Source organism: Coptis chinensis, chromosome 9 (assembly GCF_015680905.1).
Source record: "Coptis chinensis isolate HL-2020 chromosome 9, ASM1568090v1, whole genome shotgun sequence".
NCBI lineage: Eukaryota > Viridiplantae > Streptophyta > Magnoliopsida > Ranunculales > Ranunculaceae > Coptis > Coptis chinensis.
In genome coordinates, this window is record NC_141464.1 from 22,364,640 (window position 1) to 22,380,689 (window position 16,050).

Below are 16,050 nucleotides of genomic sequence, written 5' to 3' on the forward strand. Positions count from 1 at the left end.
TGTGTTTGTTTGCTGTAATTCAAACATTTGGACATAGGAATACTGGAATCAAACCTGCGCCATCATCTCTTTAACATATCCGATGTTGCCATTGAAATTGTATCTTTATACTTAAGTAGCTATTTTTCCTAGTTATGAATAATTGTTGAAATGGTTCGCCCAGGTTTTAAGTGTCTTGCTATGAGAGAAAATCTTCACAAACTTCATTTGAAAGCATTTGTCCATTTGCATCTTTGAAACAGATTTATGCTCTCTTTTGAATCAGTTCATATTAGAAACTTCATTACTGACATTATTGTCTTCTCATTTCAGAGTTCCTTCCCATGAGGCCGTTGTTTGTGAAACTTTAAAAAGCTAGCAAGATTTACTCTGCATCTTGCATGGAAATGATAACCCACCTTTCCGCAGGTCAGAGAGTAACAAGAAGTAGGGATTAATGTGGATTATTATCCAATACAAAGTTCTTTTTGACAGTGGTTATATAGATCCAGTAAGATTGTAGTTTTTTTTACTAGTTTTTTGTTTCATCATTTGACACAAGTGTTATGCTCCCTGTCAATTTTGTTTTTACGTGTTTGACTTGCCTCCCGGAGTGTACTGTTGGCCTTTGCGCTTTAGCAGTTGAACCAATTTATTTGAGCACTTTGGGGAGGTTCATTTTTCCTTCCCTTGCACCCCTGTTGCGTCATCCAGGAGCATCCCTTACTCGATTCTTTTTGGGGACAGTGGTCCGAGAAGTACAAGGAGTAATCAATTCCTCCGTTGCTTCTATATCCCAGTTTTTTGCTGAATCCTGATGTAGTTCATCATCTTTTACTCTGAAGTAATTTATGAATTGTTAATGTGTAAGTTGATGTATGTTTCAACCTTGTACAAAATTCGGATATGGATAAATTAGAGAATTATTTTTAATTATCATTGGATGATAAAGAATTTTTAATCTTTGAGAAAATACATACGCCATAAATTGTATAATCATTTGCATCAAGTGAGGGAGGGAAGTGGGGAACCCTTGCAGAGGGCAAAACAGCAAAGGCTTACACCAAAATATGGTTGCTAAACAAGTTATAACCAATTCCTTGGGGAAAAAACAACTTTCTGATCAATTCAGAAATATGCTTAGAGACATAGAGTGTACAATCTGAGGTTTCTACATCAAATTTTCATTATATCCGTGCTTCTTCCTTGTCCTATGTCCGTGTTGAATCAAATTAGCATAGGACAACTATTCTCAAAATCAGATTCAAGCGTTCAACGTAATTTGAGAAGTGAGATTTTTGTGTTGTTCGGATTTCCATTAACCAAAATGAAAACGGCCGAATAAGGTCCAAGAACTGAAAGTAGTTATTGTTGCCTCAAAACTCCCTCAAAGAATTTCGGACCAATTATCAGCGATGACTTAATTTGAGATCAATTTTTGCGTATCATCAAGATTCAAGACTCTTAGTATCTAGTGGAGTTAGTTAGTCACAAGCCTATGACTACGATCAACTGGGCCAGCAGCCCAGCACGACACTTTCCATTAACGAGATCGTACCCTTGACTCCATGAGTCATTTAAAATGACAGCCAGTGGGAAGGCGAAAGGCAAAAAGGCAGTAGCACGGAAATTCGTACCAAAGCACTGTATGCTCAAGTACTGTAGAAAAGCAACAAACAATACCCACGTGAACTCAGTTGGTCACTGCCAGTTCATCACCTACACTGTACGGAATAGGACTAAATGTCAAGGTGTTATACAATTGGGTAAATCTTTTAAGAGGTATACAAACTATTGAATGTCCCAGAAAGGTAGACAAGAAGATCTCATGCCAGTTTGCGAAGTCCATACAAGATCTATGGGACTCGGATAATCACATGAACACGAGTTTTTTATTTGGCTACCGTACTTGCAACTAGGAGGCCAAATGCATGAAATTTGTATCCCAAACCACACTTTTTGAAATATGCAACAGAGCAATATCCTCCCCCCCCCCCTCTTACAGCTTATCCCCGGAAGATATCAATTGATGGGGACGATCACAAAATGGTGCCTGCCCTTTTGGGTTCCACACAAGGTTGTTCCTGTCCTTTATAAATTACATCCCTTTCTGTCTTGATCACCTCCCGACAACTGGTCACCTACACACTTGAATAGCCTCCCAGGGAACTTTTGTAGTCATTGCATCTCCAAAATTTAAATCTTAAGTAGGGCCGATTTCTACACATTCCATGGCCACCCGCTACCATGCAGTCATGCAGATGCAGTCCATAATTACACCATCTGTGGCATATCCTCGCTAGTACTTGTTGAGAGTCTGCAAATAAACATCAAGTACAAAAGTTAGTCGTGCAAAAGCTACAGAAACTCCTAGTCCGGATTGGCTTTAAGCTAGAGGAGCTAGCAGCGGTTTCATTAAAACTGCAACTCTCAAAACCGAACTTTTATGAAGAGAGTGTATGACATAAATCCACAAAAAGGACTACAGTTTTAGGTTTTCATAACATCACACGCGAAGTAAAGGAGCAAAATATTTTAGGTTTTCATAACATCACACGCGAAGTAAAGGAGCAAAGTATTTTAGGTTTTCATAACATCACACGCGAAGTAAAGGAGCAAAGTATGCAGTATAATTTTGAACAAACAAGATAATCAACAAGGAAAAAATATCAATAAACACAGACAAACAAAATCAGAAACCAATCTGAATGACAAGTGTAGCTTTGGAAGAGAAAAATTTAAACAAATAATGGAGACTTAGAATCTCGATTCCTCATTAGTCATTACTCCTACAAAAGCATCCAAAAGTTTCAATCTTAACAAGCATTCAATCCATGTCTTTGAAGTTTTAATACCAACATTCGTAACGTTTTTTGGAACGACATACTAATGTTCATAAATAATAACTGACAATGAAGGAGATACAAAGTGAAGGGCAAAAGAGTAAAAGTTAAAAACATACTTGTACAGATATATTACAAGTAATCAAAGCAAGAGAGTTGTAGGAAGATGTATCCTACCATATGAGGACAACAAGAAAGCAAAAATATGAGAATGAAAACAAAACAATTACAATAGTTAAAAAGTTCTTCAGCTGGTGAAACTTTATTCTAGAGGCACTCTTTCTATTTATCTATGAAATTTCCTTCTAGGAAGAAATTACAGATTATAATTTATAAACTTGAGATTACAAGCAAATCATGTCTCAACTAGGTTGAGACCCTTGGGCCGATTATCATGTGCCACAACCAAAGCTGTCCAAAAGTCTACAAATCTGGTGATGGTGGTCCTCCTGCAAGTTACAATCTCACACTTCCAACGATGGTTACATCACAATTACATCTACTAAACCGGCAGAGCACCAACCACAAAACCAACCAGAGATGCAAGTAAAATAAACACAGTAGCCAAGGACATTTAAAGGGCCTTACTCTAGATAGTGCCCATCACTTTGAGGATGAGAACTACTTGGTCTTAGGTATGAGCATAAAGATGAGAGCATACACTTTCGCAGATACAGATGAAGGATTCTACTAGGTCGTTTGAGGTGCAGTGCTGATAGAAAGTGTAAAATTGAAATAAGGTAATGCTGCAGATGTATAAGAATTGACAAAATACCCTCAAGTCTAAGTTGTCCTACATTTTGAATCAAAGTCTCCATTCCAAACTCATCAACATAGTATTAAGCATCTACAGTAGTTAACATAGGATGAAGCTTCATCAAAATCGACAAGTATAACATATTGATATGTGAAAATATGAATTGTTTTGTTTAATTAAAAATGGTAATCCACATTACAGTTTTCTTTACTGGTCCATTTTGTACCAGACCTTGTACCCGAGTTTAACAATAATATTACTACTACTGTGATCATCTATGTTAGGCGATATCTGTCTAACCATATGCCGAGGTTTCGAACTAGATATATAGATTCAGTTCATATCATCTATGTTATATGTATGTTGTCATTGTCCAAAAGCAATTTCACCTTTTCACATACACAGGCAAAGAGTATTCACAGCCTTATTATACTTTTCTTCAATATTTTAAATTGCGTACTGTTCTCTTGTTATATGAATAAATGAATAAAGATTCATATCAAAGTTTAAAAAGTAGCTTTGAAAGCAATGGTCAAAATGATGCAGTTTCATGGGTAGTTGGACGTATGACTAGACTATAAACGATTCACAACAAATGAATATCAAGTCCTACGATCCCCTCAGTTCATTTCAAGTCACTTCCACTGCACTATAACCATAGTACGTGAATTATAATATATATAATAAATGAAGAAGATTGTGGTTATAATAGTAAGTTAGTAACTACACCTTCTGCAAGGATTTTGCATGCCCAGAAATCGTATTGAATGGTTATGTTAACCCTTCGACACCAGCAGCTTCATTGTGCTAATAACAAACTAAAGTAGTTATATTTAGAAATAAATCAAGCTTTACTCAAATTCCCCCAAGGTCATGCATACAAGTTATAACTAAACCAAATTTCTAAGTTCATGGTCTCTAAAACTTGATATAAAAGAGAGACAGAGGTTTGTAGTCTAGTTACCTTCACCACCTAATCAGTATGTCCTAATTGAAATTTTCACGGTTTCTGACGCTGTTCTTCCATCTCCACCCAAGTTAAGCTTGAAAACTGCATTGAATATTACCAATCAAATAAAGCACAACATCAGAAAATAAATGAAACAATAAGAAGATAAAACATTATGTGAAGTAGAAGATGCCGATCAGTAGGAGTGCAGCAAACATTCACCACAAAGAGTAATATAGCCAGCGAAAAAGCCAAAGTGATTTTTTTTTTTAATTAAAATGATTGATCCAAGTATCCAATCGATGCTTCAAGTTACCTGACCACTCCATTTATTTTTAAAACATTCTTCATCCCTAACAATATTTCAAACAAATTTCAGGTGCAGTTCAGAATAATGTGCTGAATTCTTGTTTACAGGATCTCCTATCTGGGACACTGGATTCATGAACTACAGGACATGTCTATTTGTGTGATAGCCATTTTTGCTAGAAGTGGAATTAACTTCCTACATAGATAAAGGTCCATCAGCACAGTGTTCAGCAATGGAGACATCATGTTTACTCAGCTCCCACATATTTGCATCTTTCTTAGCTTAATGGGTTTGCACAGATAAATGGCAGTAAGGATTAATACCTTAGCTGGTAACTGACATGTACTGGTCCAAAAATGCCAAACTTTGCAGCACTACTAAGAGCTACTTCTGCATCACTCTGCTTCTTGAAAACCACTCTCGCACTGCACATGTCCCTCATAACTTCTGTTTCTGATTCCTTCAAAGCTCCAAAGCGTCTGAATATCTTATTCAGATTCATTACTGAGGGAATACAACCTGACTCGGGAAAGCTCATCAAAAGTGCTGCAGGGGGAAATTCATTCACATAATCATACTCGTATGAACTACTTGTGGGCATGTCTGATACCAAATCATAATCACAGAGACCCAGGAGTTCAGAGTTCAAGGCTGTGTCCTCATCCGTTGGAAGCACATGCTGAGATTTACTTTTCCTTTTCCGATACTTGCGAGATGGTTTCTCCTTTGCAAGATCAAAATTTTCATCAATGTTCTGCCCTTCAAAATCTAAAGCAAGGCTAAATTGAACAGGAACTTCGGCTTCAAACGACGAAGTATCCAACTCTGCAGCGATCGCAAACTGATATTCTTCTTTCCTCTTCCTGTTCCTACGTGGTGGTTGTTCTTCGGGACTGCTTTGGACAACCCTGTCAGTCCAATAAGAGTCACCACCCATATCTTCAAAATCAAATGTTTTAGTGGAGTCGGTCTTCATGTTGGAAGGTTTTCTGATTCCAGTACCAGCTTTCCCACCACTTGTTTTATCAGACCTCTTGTGCTTCCCTGAATTGGAAAGTTCAAGGCTGATAGAATTTCTAAAGTCCGTGAAGAAACCAACTATAGTAGTCAGAAAACTGTACCCTTTCATGGGATCTCTTGCAGCTAGGCAGAGTTGTGATAGCATTTCATCTGGAGAAGAATATTCCTTTGGAAGGGTGACCCTTCTTCTGTGCGACCCCTCAGAAATGTAGGGAGAACCACCACTCCCATCAAGTTTCTCATTGTCCATTTCTAGCTTAGCAGAACCTTTTCGAAACCTTACATCACTAGATTTGAGTATAGGAGGAGAACCCGTCATTTGGCTCGCAATTCTACGGAGACAGTCTCCAACTTTGAAAGATTGTGGAGTTGAAGTTTTGGCATCCTCATTTGTAGAAAAAGACGGCATCCGTTTCACGCTTTTCAGTGCTTCTTCGGAAAAGGAATCAACAGCCATGCGTTTTCTGCTAGAAGCCTTCTTCCCAGCCATTAACTCTGACAAACTTCTATTCTTTTTGCTAGGATGCAGACCACCATCAAAACCATACTCATGTTTACTGGTAGTCTGATCTTGAGTTCTCAATTTAGCGTTTTCAGATAGCGCTTCTTCATCATTATAAGAAACTGGAGGTTCATGCTCAATCACTTGCTGGGGTTGATTCCTTTCCCCTGGTATCAGACTGTTGTCATTTTCCTCCAGTAACCCTCCATAGACATAAAATTCAGGCAGTCGAGAATAGCCCTTCAAACGGTAGAAAGCCAACAGTTGAGCCTGAGCTATCTTAAGTTCCAGTCTATCACTTCCACTGCATGGCTTTGGAGCTAATGCTTTGATATATTCGAGAAGCTTACCAGACTCAAAAGACGTCACACATTGATAGTTGTTCAGACCATCCCTTACTCTTGCCTGTTCCCTAATCCCGCATTTTCAATACGTTGAGACTTTACCTTCGCATAAGCTGCTTTTGGTGTGCACGAGCAAACCATCCCCAGTTCTACTCTTCTACAGAACTCGTCTAAAGCATAATTAACAGCGATATGGAAAGATTCTGAATTGCTTTGCTTCTCCATTAGGGAGAAATGTGTTCGGAAGTGCTTCAGTGATGATGCTTCATTCCATGCAAAGGTTTGGTCCCCAAAATAAGCTACCAAAAAGCTGTCTTTCTTTCTATACTTCATTGCCTGTTCCGATGCATCTGGAGAGTCAAAAATCTGTCCAGGCCACCAAGGATGGCTCTTGACTTTACCCCAGACTAAATCAGAAACTGAAAACTCGCCTTCTTTCTCTGCACACATGGTGTAATTAGCTGCATGCTCAATTCCATGGGATGTTTCGGGCTTCAAGGTATCTACATATACAGCCTGTTCTTCTAAACTATTCGCTTGAGTAATTTCTGTTGCCCTTTCTGATATATGAACATTTTGCCTTATCTCAGAATCATACTCTCTAACACTGTCTGCTAATGAATCATCCAACAAACAAGACTTCACAGAATCACCCATCTCTTTAACCTCATCTCCATTATTCTGGTTGCCATCTGTGCAAGGAAAGTTATCTAAACTTTCAACAACTTTGGGTTCCGACAATCCATCTACAATATCTGTTTCACCTCTGGCATCACTAGTCTGATTCCACTCTTCACTAGTATAAATTTCAGATAAATGAGTGCCTATGTTCTGGTCCTCATGTAGAACATTTACCAAAGGCACAGAAGATTCATTAGCTTGATCAAAAACAGTCTCAACCTCACCACTTTGAAACGCACATGCATCGGCAGCTTGAGATTCATTGATGACCTTGACAGATGAGTTTGAATCTGCAATAACACAAACTCTCCCATTCATATTATCTGCAACGAGTTGAGAGTCCATTGTCTCATTCCCAACTACCTTATTAAGAACTTCCTCAGTTGATTCAACAACCATCGGTTGCTCTCTATTTTGAGCAGAAATTTCGTCTCTGTGACTAAGAATCCCATTTGAAAGAGATTCAGGGAAGCCACTCACTGCCTCGGCTTCTAAGATTTGCTTTTCTTCAACATAAGACAGTTTCTCATCCCCGGCATCAGTTCTCTCTTCAACCTTTTCCTTCATTCCAAATCCATTTCCCACGATAACTTGGATTTGCTCAACCAACACTTCATGAGTAGCCGCTACATGCCCCACCTCTACAGCTTCAACACCACTTTCTCCCTCTTCATCTTCTGAAGGATGACCTTTGGTAACTCCAATCTCCAAGAATGAATTGACATCTGCTGAACGGGGAACAGAAGCATCAATTTCAGGCTCATCCCTGCAAAACTGAGAAGAACAAGAAGTTTCAGATTGACCGCCAACATTATGTACTTGGCTTGAATCCACTGTAACACAGATTTCGCCCAGATTCTCCTTGAGCTGATTAGGTACCGTTTCAGATATGTGGACAACTGTATCACGCCCATCTACAGTGCAAGTATCCTCCTCGAAAACAAGCTTCTCTCTTGAAAATGATTCAATGTTTCCACCCAGCACCACCTCATCCAAGGTATAAACTTCAGATATTACATCTCTCACTTCAAGATCCACTCCTTCCTCCACAGCTGCAAGCTCCTCTCCACTGCCAACTCTCATTTCATCAACCAATGATCCACTAATTATATTGGAAAACCCAACACGTGTGCTGCCGCCATTAACTCCAATTTTCTGCTCTTCATCTCCTGTATAATGACCTTCAGCTAGTTGAACCTCTGAAAAGTAACTATCTTCTCCCGAAGGCCCAACAGATGTAGCTTTTTGAGTGCTATCAGACTTTACCTCACTAGGAAGATCACATGTATCTGTAGCTTGAGTTTCCTCAATCACTTTAGGCAATAATGTTGAATTTATAGAATCACAGGGCATCTCATTAACTTCTACCTGATTAAGGACTTTTTCAGGTAATGTTAGGGTGGAAATATTCTGTGTAGGACATGGTTCATCATGAGCGAAAGATTCTATGTTTTCAACTGGTGCAACAGCTTGATCTTGATCCACAGCATTATATTCTGAAGTATGACTCCGAACAACCTCTGCTTTTGATATACCATCCTCGAAATTCTCAACTGATTCTGTAATTCCAGTGGTATCCAGCTCAACTCTGCTAGCATCAGAAGATCCACCAATAACCTCGACAGCAGAATTCAAATCTGCACTAGAACCAGGCCGGTCTACTGGATTCTGTTTGACAGAATGTGTGTCCATCCTCTCATCTCCATCAACACGAGTACATTCAGTTTCAGTCACCAGAGTAACTTCCTCTCCTTTGGTACAAATTTGCTCATGTGAAACAGATTTTGTACTTCCACCAACTTCCACAGTACTAGCACCGGCACAGATTTCAGTTATAGGCATCATTATTACATCATTACGTTGTTCGTCCTCAAAAAGCGCAATTGTTTCTGGTTCAAACCCACTAGTCGCAGCTGAAACATTATAAAAAGAGACCTCATCCATTCTTACGTCTTCAATTTCAAGATCCCCACCAGTTTGAACATTTACATTCTCTTGTACAAAATCATCAAATACAATCTCGTGAATTAAATTCCCTTGCGTGTCGTTATTGTTTGTATAAAGATTCCCAGACATGTAGAATAACAAAACCCTAAAAATGTAAAACCCAACAAAAATTAATAACCCACCTATGAGCATAATAATAATCACTACGACTACTATAGAGAATGAAAAATTAGGTAGAAATTATAAATAATTAGATGCGTACCTAGAGTGACGTACTCAAAATGAGATGAAACTCAAAATGAGATGAAATGAGCGAGTGGAAATTATATTATTATTATTGGAACAAAACTAAAGTCTATTTTGTCTTCTACTGGCTGACCACGCTTGACTTAATTTATATATGATGACTTTGGGGATACGTATTTCCAAACTTGTACGCTCTCAGTTATCATCACACCTGGTACTAACACCTGGAGCAAAACTTCTGTGAGTCAATGTTCCTACCTGCTAAACTCCTGTTTACTCATTGTGTTTGGATTCAACCTAACTACCAGCTTTGCATGTGTAGTAGCTGCTATTCATATTGCAGTGGTGTACGTAATTAATAGTGAAAATGCTTTTAATAGTACAAGTATTTACTACTTGATCATGCACTTGGGATTTGGAATCACAGGCCTTGGTATCATCGCCTCCACTCTCTGAGATATATACACAGAGGCATGTGAAAGAGAGACATACTAAACAGAAATGCTAGACAAACTACTCTTTATCAGAATCATCTCATCACCATAGGGCAGAAAAACGCCTCGTCCACCCCCGACCCCGACCTATACTCTGCCTCCATAGAAAGACAATCCATGGAGGCGGGGCAGAGTATAGGTGTCCACCACAATCAACAGAGGGAGCGAGATGCATGTGATTCAGATTGTCCCTCTGACCAACACTATAAATGGTACTCTTACCCTTGTTAACCTTAAGACTAGACACAATTTCAAAACAACACAAAATACCCCTAAGAAATCTAAGCTGACCCAAATCATGCCAGAAAGTATCAGCATTAAGAAACTTATTGGGGTTAGCAGTGAAACAAAGAGCCCGGCCCCAAAAAACCACCGTATCATCCACAAACTGGAAATGAGAAACTAATACCTGCCCCCTGACCAACTCTACAGCCCTCTGTAGCCCCCAATTGATTCGCTTTGTCGACCATCTTAACAAAAACTTCCACAACCAGAAAGAATAAGAGAGGAGATGAGGGATCTCCTTGCCTGATACTCTGGAGCTCCTAAAAAAAACCCGTCAAAGACCAATTAATGAGAATAGAAAAAAGAAGTCGACGAGACACACCTTCTCACCCCAACTCCTCCAACGCAATCCAAAACCCATACGCTTCATGATATAATCAAGAAAATCTCAGTTAACATGATCATATGTCTCAGTCATATTTAATCTTGCACACAATCTCCAGAACTTTGCTCGCAATTCTATCATCGATCAATAGCCTCATTTTCTACTAACACTCCATCCAAAATCTGATGCCCAAAAACAAAATCCCCTAGTTCATGAGCAATCACCTGAGATAACACTTTCTTTACACGAATCGAAATAATCTTATAGGTACTCCCAATAAAACTAATAGGACACAAGCCGCCAATACTTTCAACGCATTTTAGGGACAAGATTCACAAAAGTTCAATTAAGACTATGAGTTAAAAAAACTAGTCTCTAGTCTCGTTCCCCCCACTAGATGGGAAATTAGGGTCTTCCCATCTAATTAGGTTTCTAAAGAATGAATTCAATGGGAAAGCTATCAGAACCTGGAAATCTATCACTTTTCAAACTTTCTATGACTTCCCAACCTCCTCCTCCTCTTGCATGTCATCCTCTAAAATATCTCTTTCCTCATCTGTAATACGAACTACATCAAGATTATCAACAAGCAGTCTAATGGGATGTGGTTCGGTATACAATTTCAAATAAAAATCAACAATCTTATCAATGAAAAGCGCCTAGTCAGTCTGTCGCCTTTTGACAGCATAGATGGCATTTAGTGGATTACTTGACCTGCTAGTTGGGAGAGCGAGCCATTTACTATGTAAATGGGTCGTGTAGTTACATTGACAACGGACCTCCTGAAACTCCCTTTCCGGACTATACTATAATATATTTTGCTAATTAGAATTAAAACAATCTATAATACAAAATAGCTCAGTTTTTAAACAAAGTTATAAGGGCTTAAGTGGTGGTCCTGATTTTCTCAGAGTCCTATTTACATAATACTCTAATGCTTAAAGAATCCTCTCTACATAATACTCTAATGCTTGAAGAGTCCTATTTACCTAATACTCTAAATTACCTAATATGCTTGAAAAATCCTATCTACCTAATACTCTAATACTTGAAGAGTCATATTTACCCTAATACTCTAAAATAGACAAAACCCCGACTAAACCTACAAAACCCCGACTAAACCTTCAAAATCCCACAAAACAGCTCAGTTTTTAAGTAAAGTTATAAGAGCTTAAGTAGTGGTCCTGATTTTCTCGAGATCTATGGTAATGCTTGAAGAGTCTTATTTACATAATACTCTAATGCTTGAAGAATCCTATCTACATAATACTCTAATGCTTGAAGAGTCCTATTTACCTAATACTCTAAATTACCTAATATGCTTGAAGAATCCTATCTACCTAATACTATAATACTTGAAGAGTCCTATTTACCTAATACTCTAAAATAGACAAAACCCCGACTAAACCTTCAAAACCCTTTTTCTTCACGCCAAAAAAACCTTCACAAAAATCTTCAAGCCAAAAAAAATTCTCATTTTCTTCACGCGAAATCTTCAGAGAACCAGAAACTCAACAATGATTCCCCTTTTCTTCACGCAAAATCTTCAGAGAACCAGAAATTCAACAAGGGTGCTTCTTCTCCACCGCTCCAAGTTAAGCCTCTTCATCAGGTGTAGTTATTTCACATATTAAATTATATAATTGTTTAATTGTTTACGAAATAAACATTACATGAGGGGGTTCAACTTTTGAAATTGAGATTAAATAGACACTTTTAATTGTTATGCAGTTGCGTACAAGTATTTAGTTACTTTGTACTTCAGACGATTGTTGGTTTGTGAGAATGGCCTTGGCCACTAAATTGCCTCTAATGTTTTGCTATGCTAGCTGCAATCTGCTATGTTCCGTTATTCAGTTAATAGTTATCAGGTGGAGTCCAAAATAGTTATAAGCTAAGGTTTAAAAAAAAAATGGAAAAAAATAGTTTCAAAATTTTAAAAACAGCAAGAGAAACAGTAAGAGATATCTGACATGGTATAAATATAATGGACATGGTTAAATAATAGTGTATAGCTCCTCCTTCGACCACGTTAGTTACTCCATTTTAGGAGTAGGGATTACGAGACAGACTAAATAGTAGCACCTCTAGACAGAGCTAGACTTAAGCAAGAGCTAACAACATCCAAACAGATTGATCGAGCTAGACTTAAGTAGGCTAAGAGCTAACAAAGCCAAGAAGAGAACCTAATGCCACATAGAGCAGGTTTTCTAGGTGGAGTCCAAAATAGTTATAAGCTAAGGTTAAAAAAAATGGAAAAAAATAGTTTCAAAATTTTGAAAACGAGATATCTAACATGGTATAAATATAATGGACATGGTTAAATAATAGTGTATAGCTCCTCCTTCGACCTCGTTTGTTACTCCATCTTAGGAGTAGGGATCACAAGACAGACTAAAAAGTAGCACCTCTATTCAAGCAAGTTGGATTAAATTATGGTTTGTCTCATATCAATAGCTGCAGTAGAAGCATTTTGCTCAATCAGTGCATTAGAACTTCTGGCTCTTTATCACATTAGCTTGGACATGAAGTCAACTTTGGCACGAAAAATGTGCAACAGCATGAGCAACAATTACCTCATGGCACTGGGAAGTGGTGGGATAGCATACCAGACTTCTTAACTTCAGTGGAACAACCATAATTGATCTATAATTGATTCTCCTCTTAATGTATTGTAGTTGGTATGCTATTACATAATCAACTATCCTGGCTGTTATATGAACTCCACTTATATGAACTCCAAAGAAACTCCACCATGAAAAATAATGAATTAGAAATTGATTTTTGGTGGAGATGTTCTTCCCACAATATAGATCATCCTTAGAAAAAAATCAGCACATTTAAAGATGTCGAACGTATCAAAATTTGCTTACAGTGTTATAAAATTATCCAATGGTCCAAATTTTTTAAATTTCAAAACAACTTTTGACAAGGTTAAATATTTTTGTTTGAGCTGATTTTTTGTAGGAAGATTCTCTATTATGAAAAGACTATCTTCACCCAAAATCAGCCTTCAATTCATCTTATAAATCCACTTTTGGTGGTGGAGTTCATTTGGAGTTTATATAAGATGGAGTTTATATAATGGGCTCGATCAACTATTACATATACACTCATTTCTCAATTCTTTGTAATGTAACTCTTCTCCTTTTATTAATTCAATATAGTTATTACCTTCTAGCAATTTTAAGTGTGCATCATCACTGTAGAGGCAAGAATCATCAGCTCATGAATAGTCACTCACCTTATTTGCTAAGGTATGCAATCATTTCTAATAAGAGAGCATTATGTATTTGTATAAAGTTTTCATTGTAACCAAGGATTTAGTATCTAACTAAAATGTTGTTGTAGCTTGAGTCGCTTTTGCTAGGTTAATTTGGGCCATGATTATGATCCATAGAATGGTTTAGTATCAAAAAATTTGAATGCTACTCACTGTTTGAGAAACGTGTATAAATTGAATATGAATTACACAAGGAATGAACAGTGAAAGCTGTCTACATACACTCCGTTTTTTTTTTCTTTTAATGCAAGTACACTCTGCTTCTGGATGAAGCTTCTAGATGAACAAATTATTCTCAATACATATACTCGCCCAAGATGATTTTCTAAGGCATATTCAGTTAAGGGTATCACAATGACACTAACAAGTTCAATTTAAATGTCAAAGAAAATAAAGGTTCAATTCTATTGTAAAAGTTAAATTTACATGTATTCATTTAATTATGATTTGAGTGGCGTAGCCACGGATTAAATTCTAGTGTAATAAATATTAGGGTTATTTTGACTTGCCCCCCATTTGAAAACGACATTAGACTTGCCCCCCCAAATTCAGGGAAATTAGACTTGCCCCCCGGACTAACTCACCGTCATAGTCAACTGTCATTGACCGTCATCTCGTGGTCAAGGCAGTTGAAATGTCTTAAATACCCTTTTCATTGAAAAATTACCAAAATGACGGTGAGTTAGTTTAGGGGGCAAGTCTAATTTCGTTTTCAAATGGGGGGCAAGTCAAAATGACATATTGGTTTTGCAATTCAAGACACATTTTCATGTTTAAGAAAGAAAGAGACACGTGTCGACATCTCGTCCTATCTAATCTAACGGTCACAAACCTTTAATACATTAGACACGTGTTATTAGACATGCCCCCTAAATCACCATTACAATTGAATAATCTCCATTAATGAACTCAAGGTTTAGGGCTTAATTACCAATGAGTGATGTGAGTCGTTGGATGTGAGTAATTAGATTTTAACACGTGTCGTGTATATCATTGTTATCTGTGTTATTAGACATGCCCCCCCAAATCGCCATTACAATTGAATAATCTCCATTAATGAACTCAAGGTTTAGGGCTTAATTATCAATGAGTGATGTGAGTCGTTAGATGTGGGTAATTAGATTTTGACACGTGTCATGTACATTTTCTAGTTTAAAAAGGTTACTTTGGGTTATTTTGACTCCCCAATTTGAAAACGAAATTAGACTTGCCCCCCAGACTAACGCACCGTCATTTTGGTAATTTTTCATTAAAAAGGGTATTTAAGACATTTCAACTGTCTTTACCACAAGATGACGGTCAACGACAGTTGACTATGACGATGAGTTAGTCTAGGGGGGCAAATCAAAATAATCCTAAATATTATTACTCAGTCACAAAAATCTCCGATTTTTACAAAAAATACATAAAAAGTTCCCGAACTCAATGGTTACCAAATTTCTAAACGATAAACTGTAAAAAACTGTAAAAGTCTCCTAATAGCTTGAAGGGATATCACAACTGGTCCGACCTTGGGTTTGCTCCCCAATGGTCACTAGTTCGATTCCCCTCAAGGCCACTGGCGAGACAATACCCGGTCAAATTTCCAGCTAGGACCCCGGGATTAATCGAAGTGCGCGTAAGCTGGCCCAGACACCGGTTAGTAGGGGTGTGCATGGGTACCCAATTACCCGAACCCGAACCATTTATAGCGGGTCTGGGTCCTAAAATATTATACCCTTTTAAAGTGGGTCTTCAAGAACCGACCCGATAAAAAACCGAATCTGTTAGAACCGAATAGTAAAAAACCGATGGGTATCCGAACCGAAACCGGAACCGATTAGTTTGATTTTGATATATAGAATTTAGTATTATATTACACTAAATAAAAACAAACCCAAACATTATTATTAAATATAGTATTATATATAGTCTATATTTGTTAGGTGTAAAATTATACTAAATATATATAACATTTAGCATAATAGTGAATGTGTGTTATTAAATGCATATTTTATAATATTACATTAAATATGTGTATTATAAATATTAATAATAATATTTACGTATCTACGTCTATACATATAGTCGTATACTATGAATTAA

The 16,050-nt window shown here is 37.5% G+C and overlaps 2 protein-coding genes across 4 annotated transcripts in view; one reads left to right on the plus strand and one right to left on the minus strand.

The window, feature by feature from the left end:
- Nucleotides 1–952, plus strand: part of LOC147475216 (arogenate dehydratase/prephenate dehydratase 2, chloroplastic-like) — a 28,708-nt gene extending 27,756 nt beyond the window's left edge. For 2 of the 3 annotated variants that reach the window (XR_015208030.1, XM_086583135.1), the window contains one exon: nucleotides 313–952. The gene's annotated coding sequence lies outside the window, so the exon portion shown is untranslated. The remainder of the gene's footprint in view (nucleotides 1–312) is intronic. The other variant, XR_015208029.1, reaches the window with a different exon arrangement.
- Nucleotides 953–1,713: 761 nt separating this feature from the next.
- Nucleotides 1,714–9,731, minus strand: LOC147475217 (uncharacterized). The gene is given in 5 exon segments (XM_086583134.1): nucleotides 1,714–2,296; nucleotides 4,544–4,630; nucleotides 5,162–6,782; nucleotides 6,785–9,477; nucleotides 9,595–9,731. Coding segments are annotated over 3 exon segments (4,311 nt in total). The 5' UTR covers nucleotides 9,462–9,477; nucleotides 9,595–9,731; the 3' UTR covers nucleotides 1,714–2,296; nucleotides 4,544–4,617.
- Nucleotides 9,732–16,050: the final 6,319 nt, after the last annotated feature.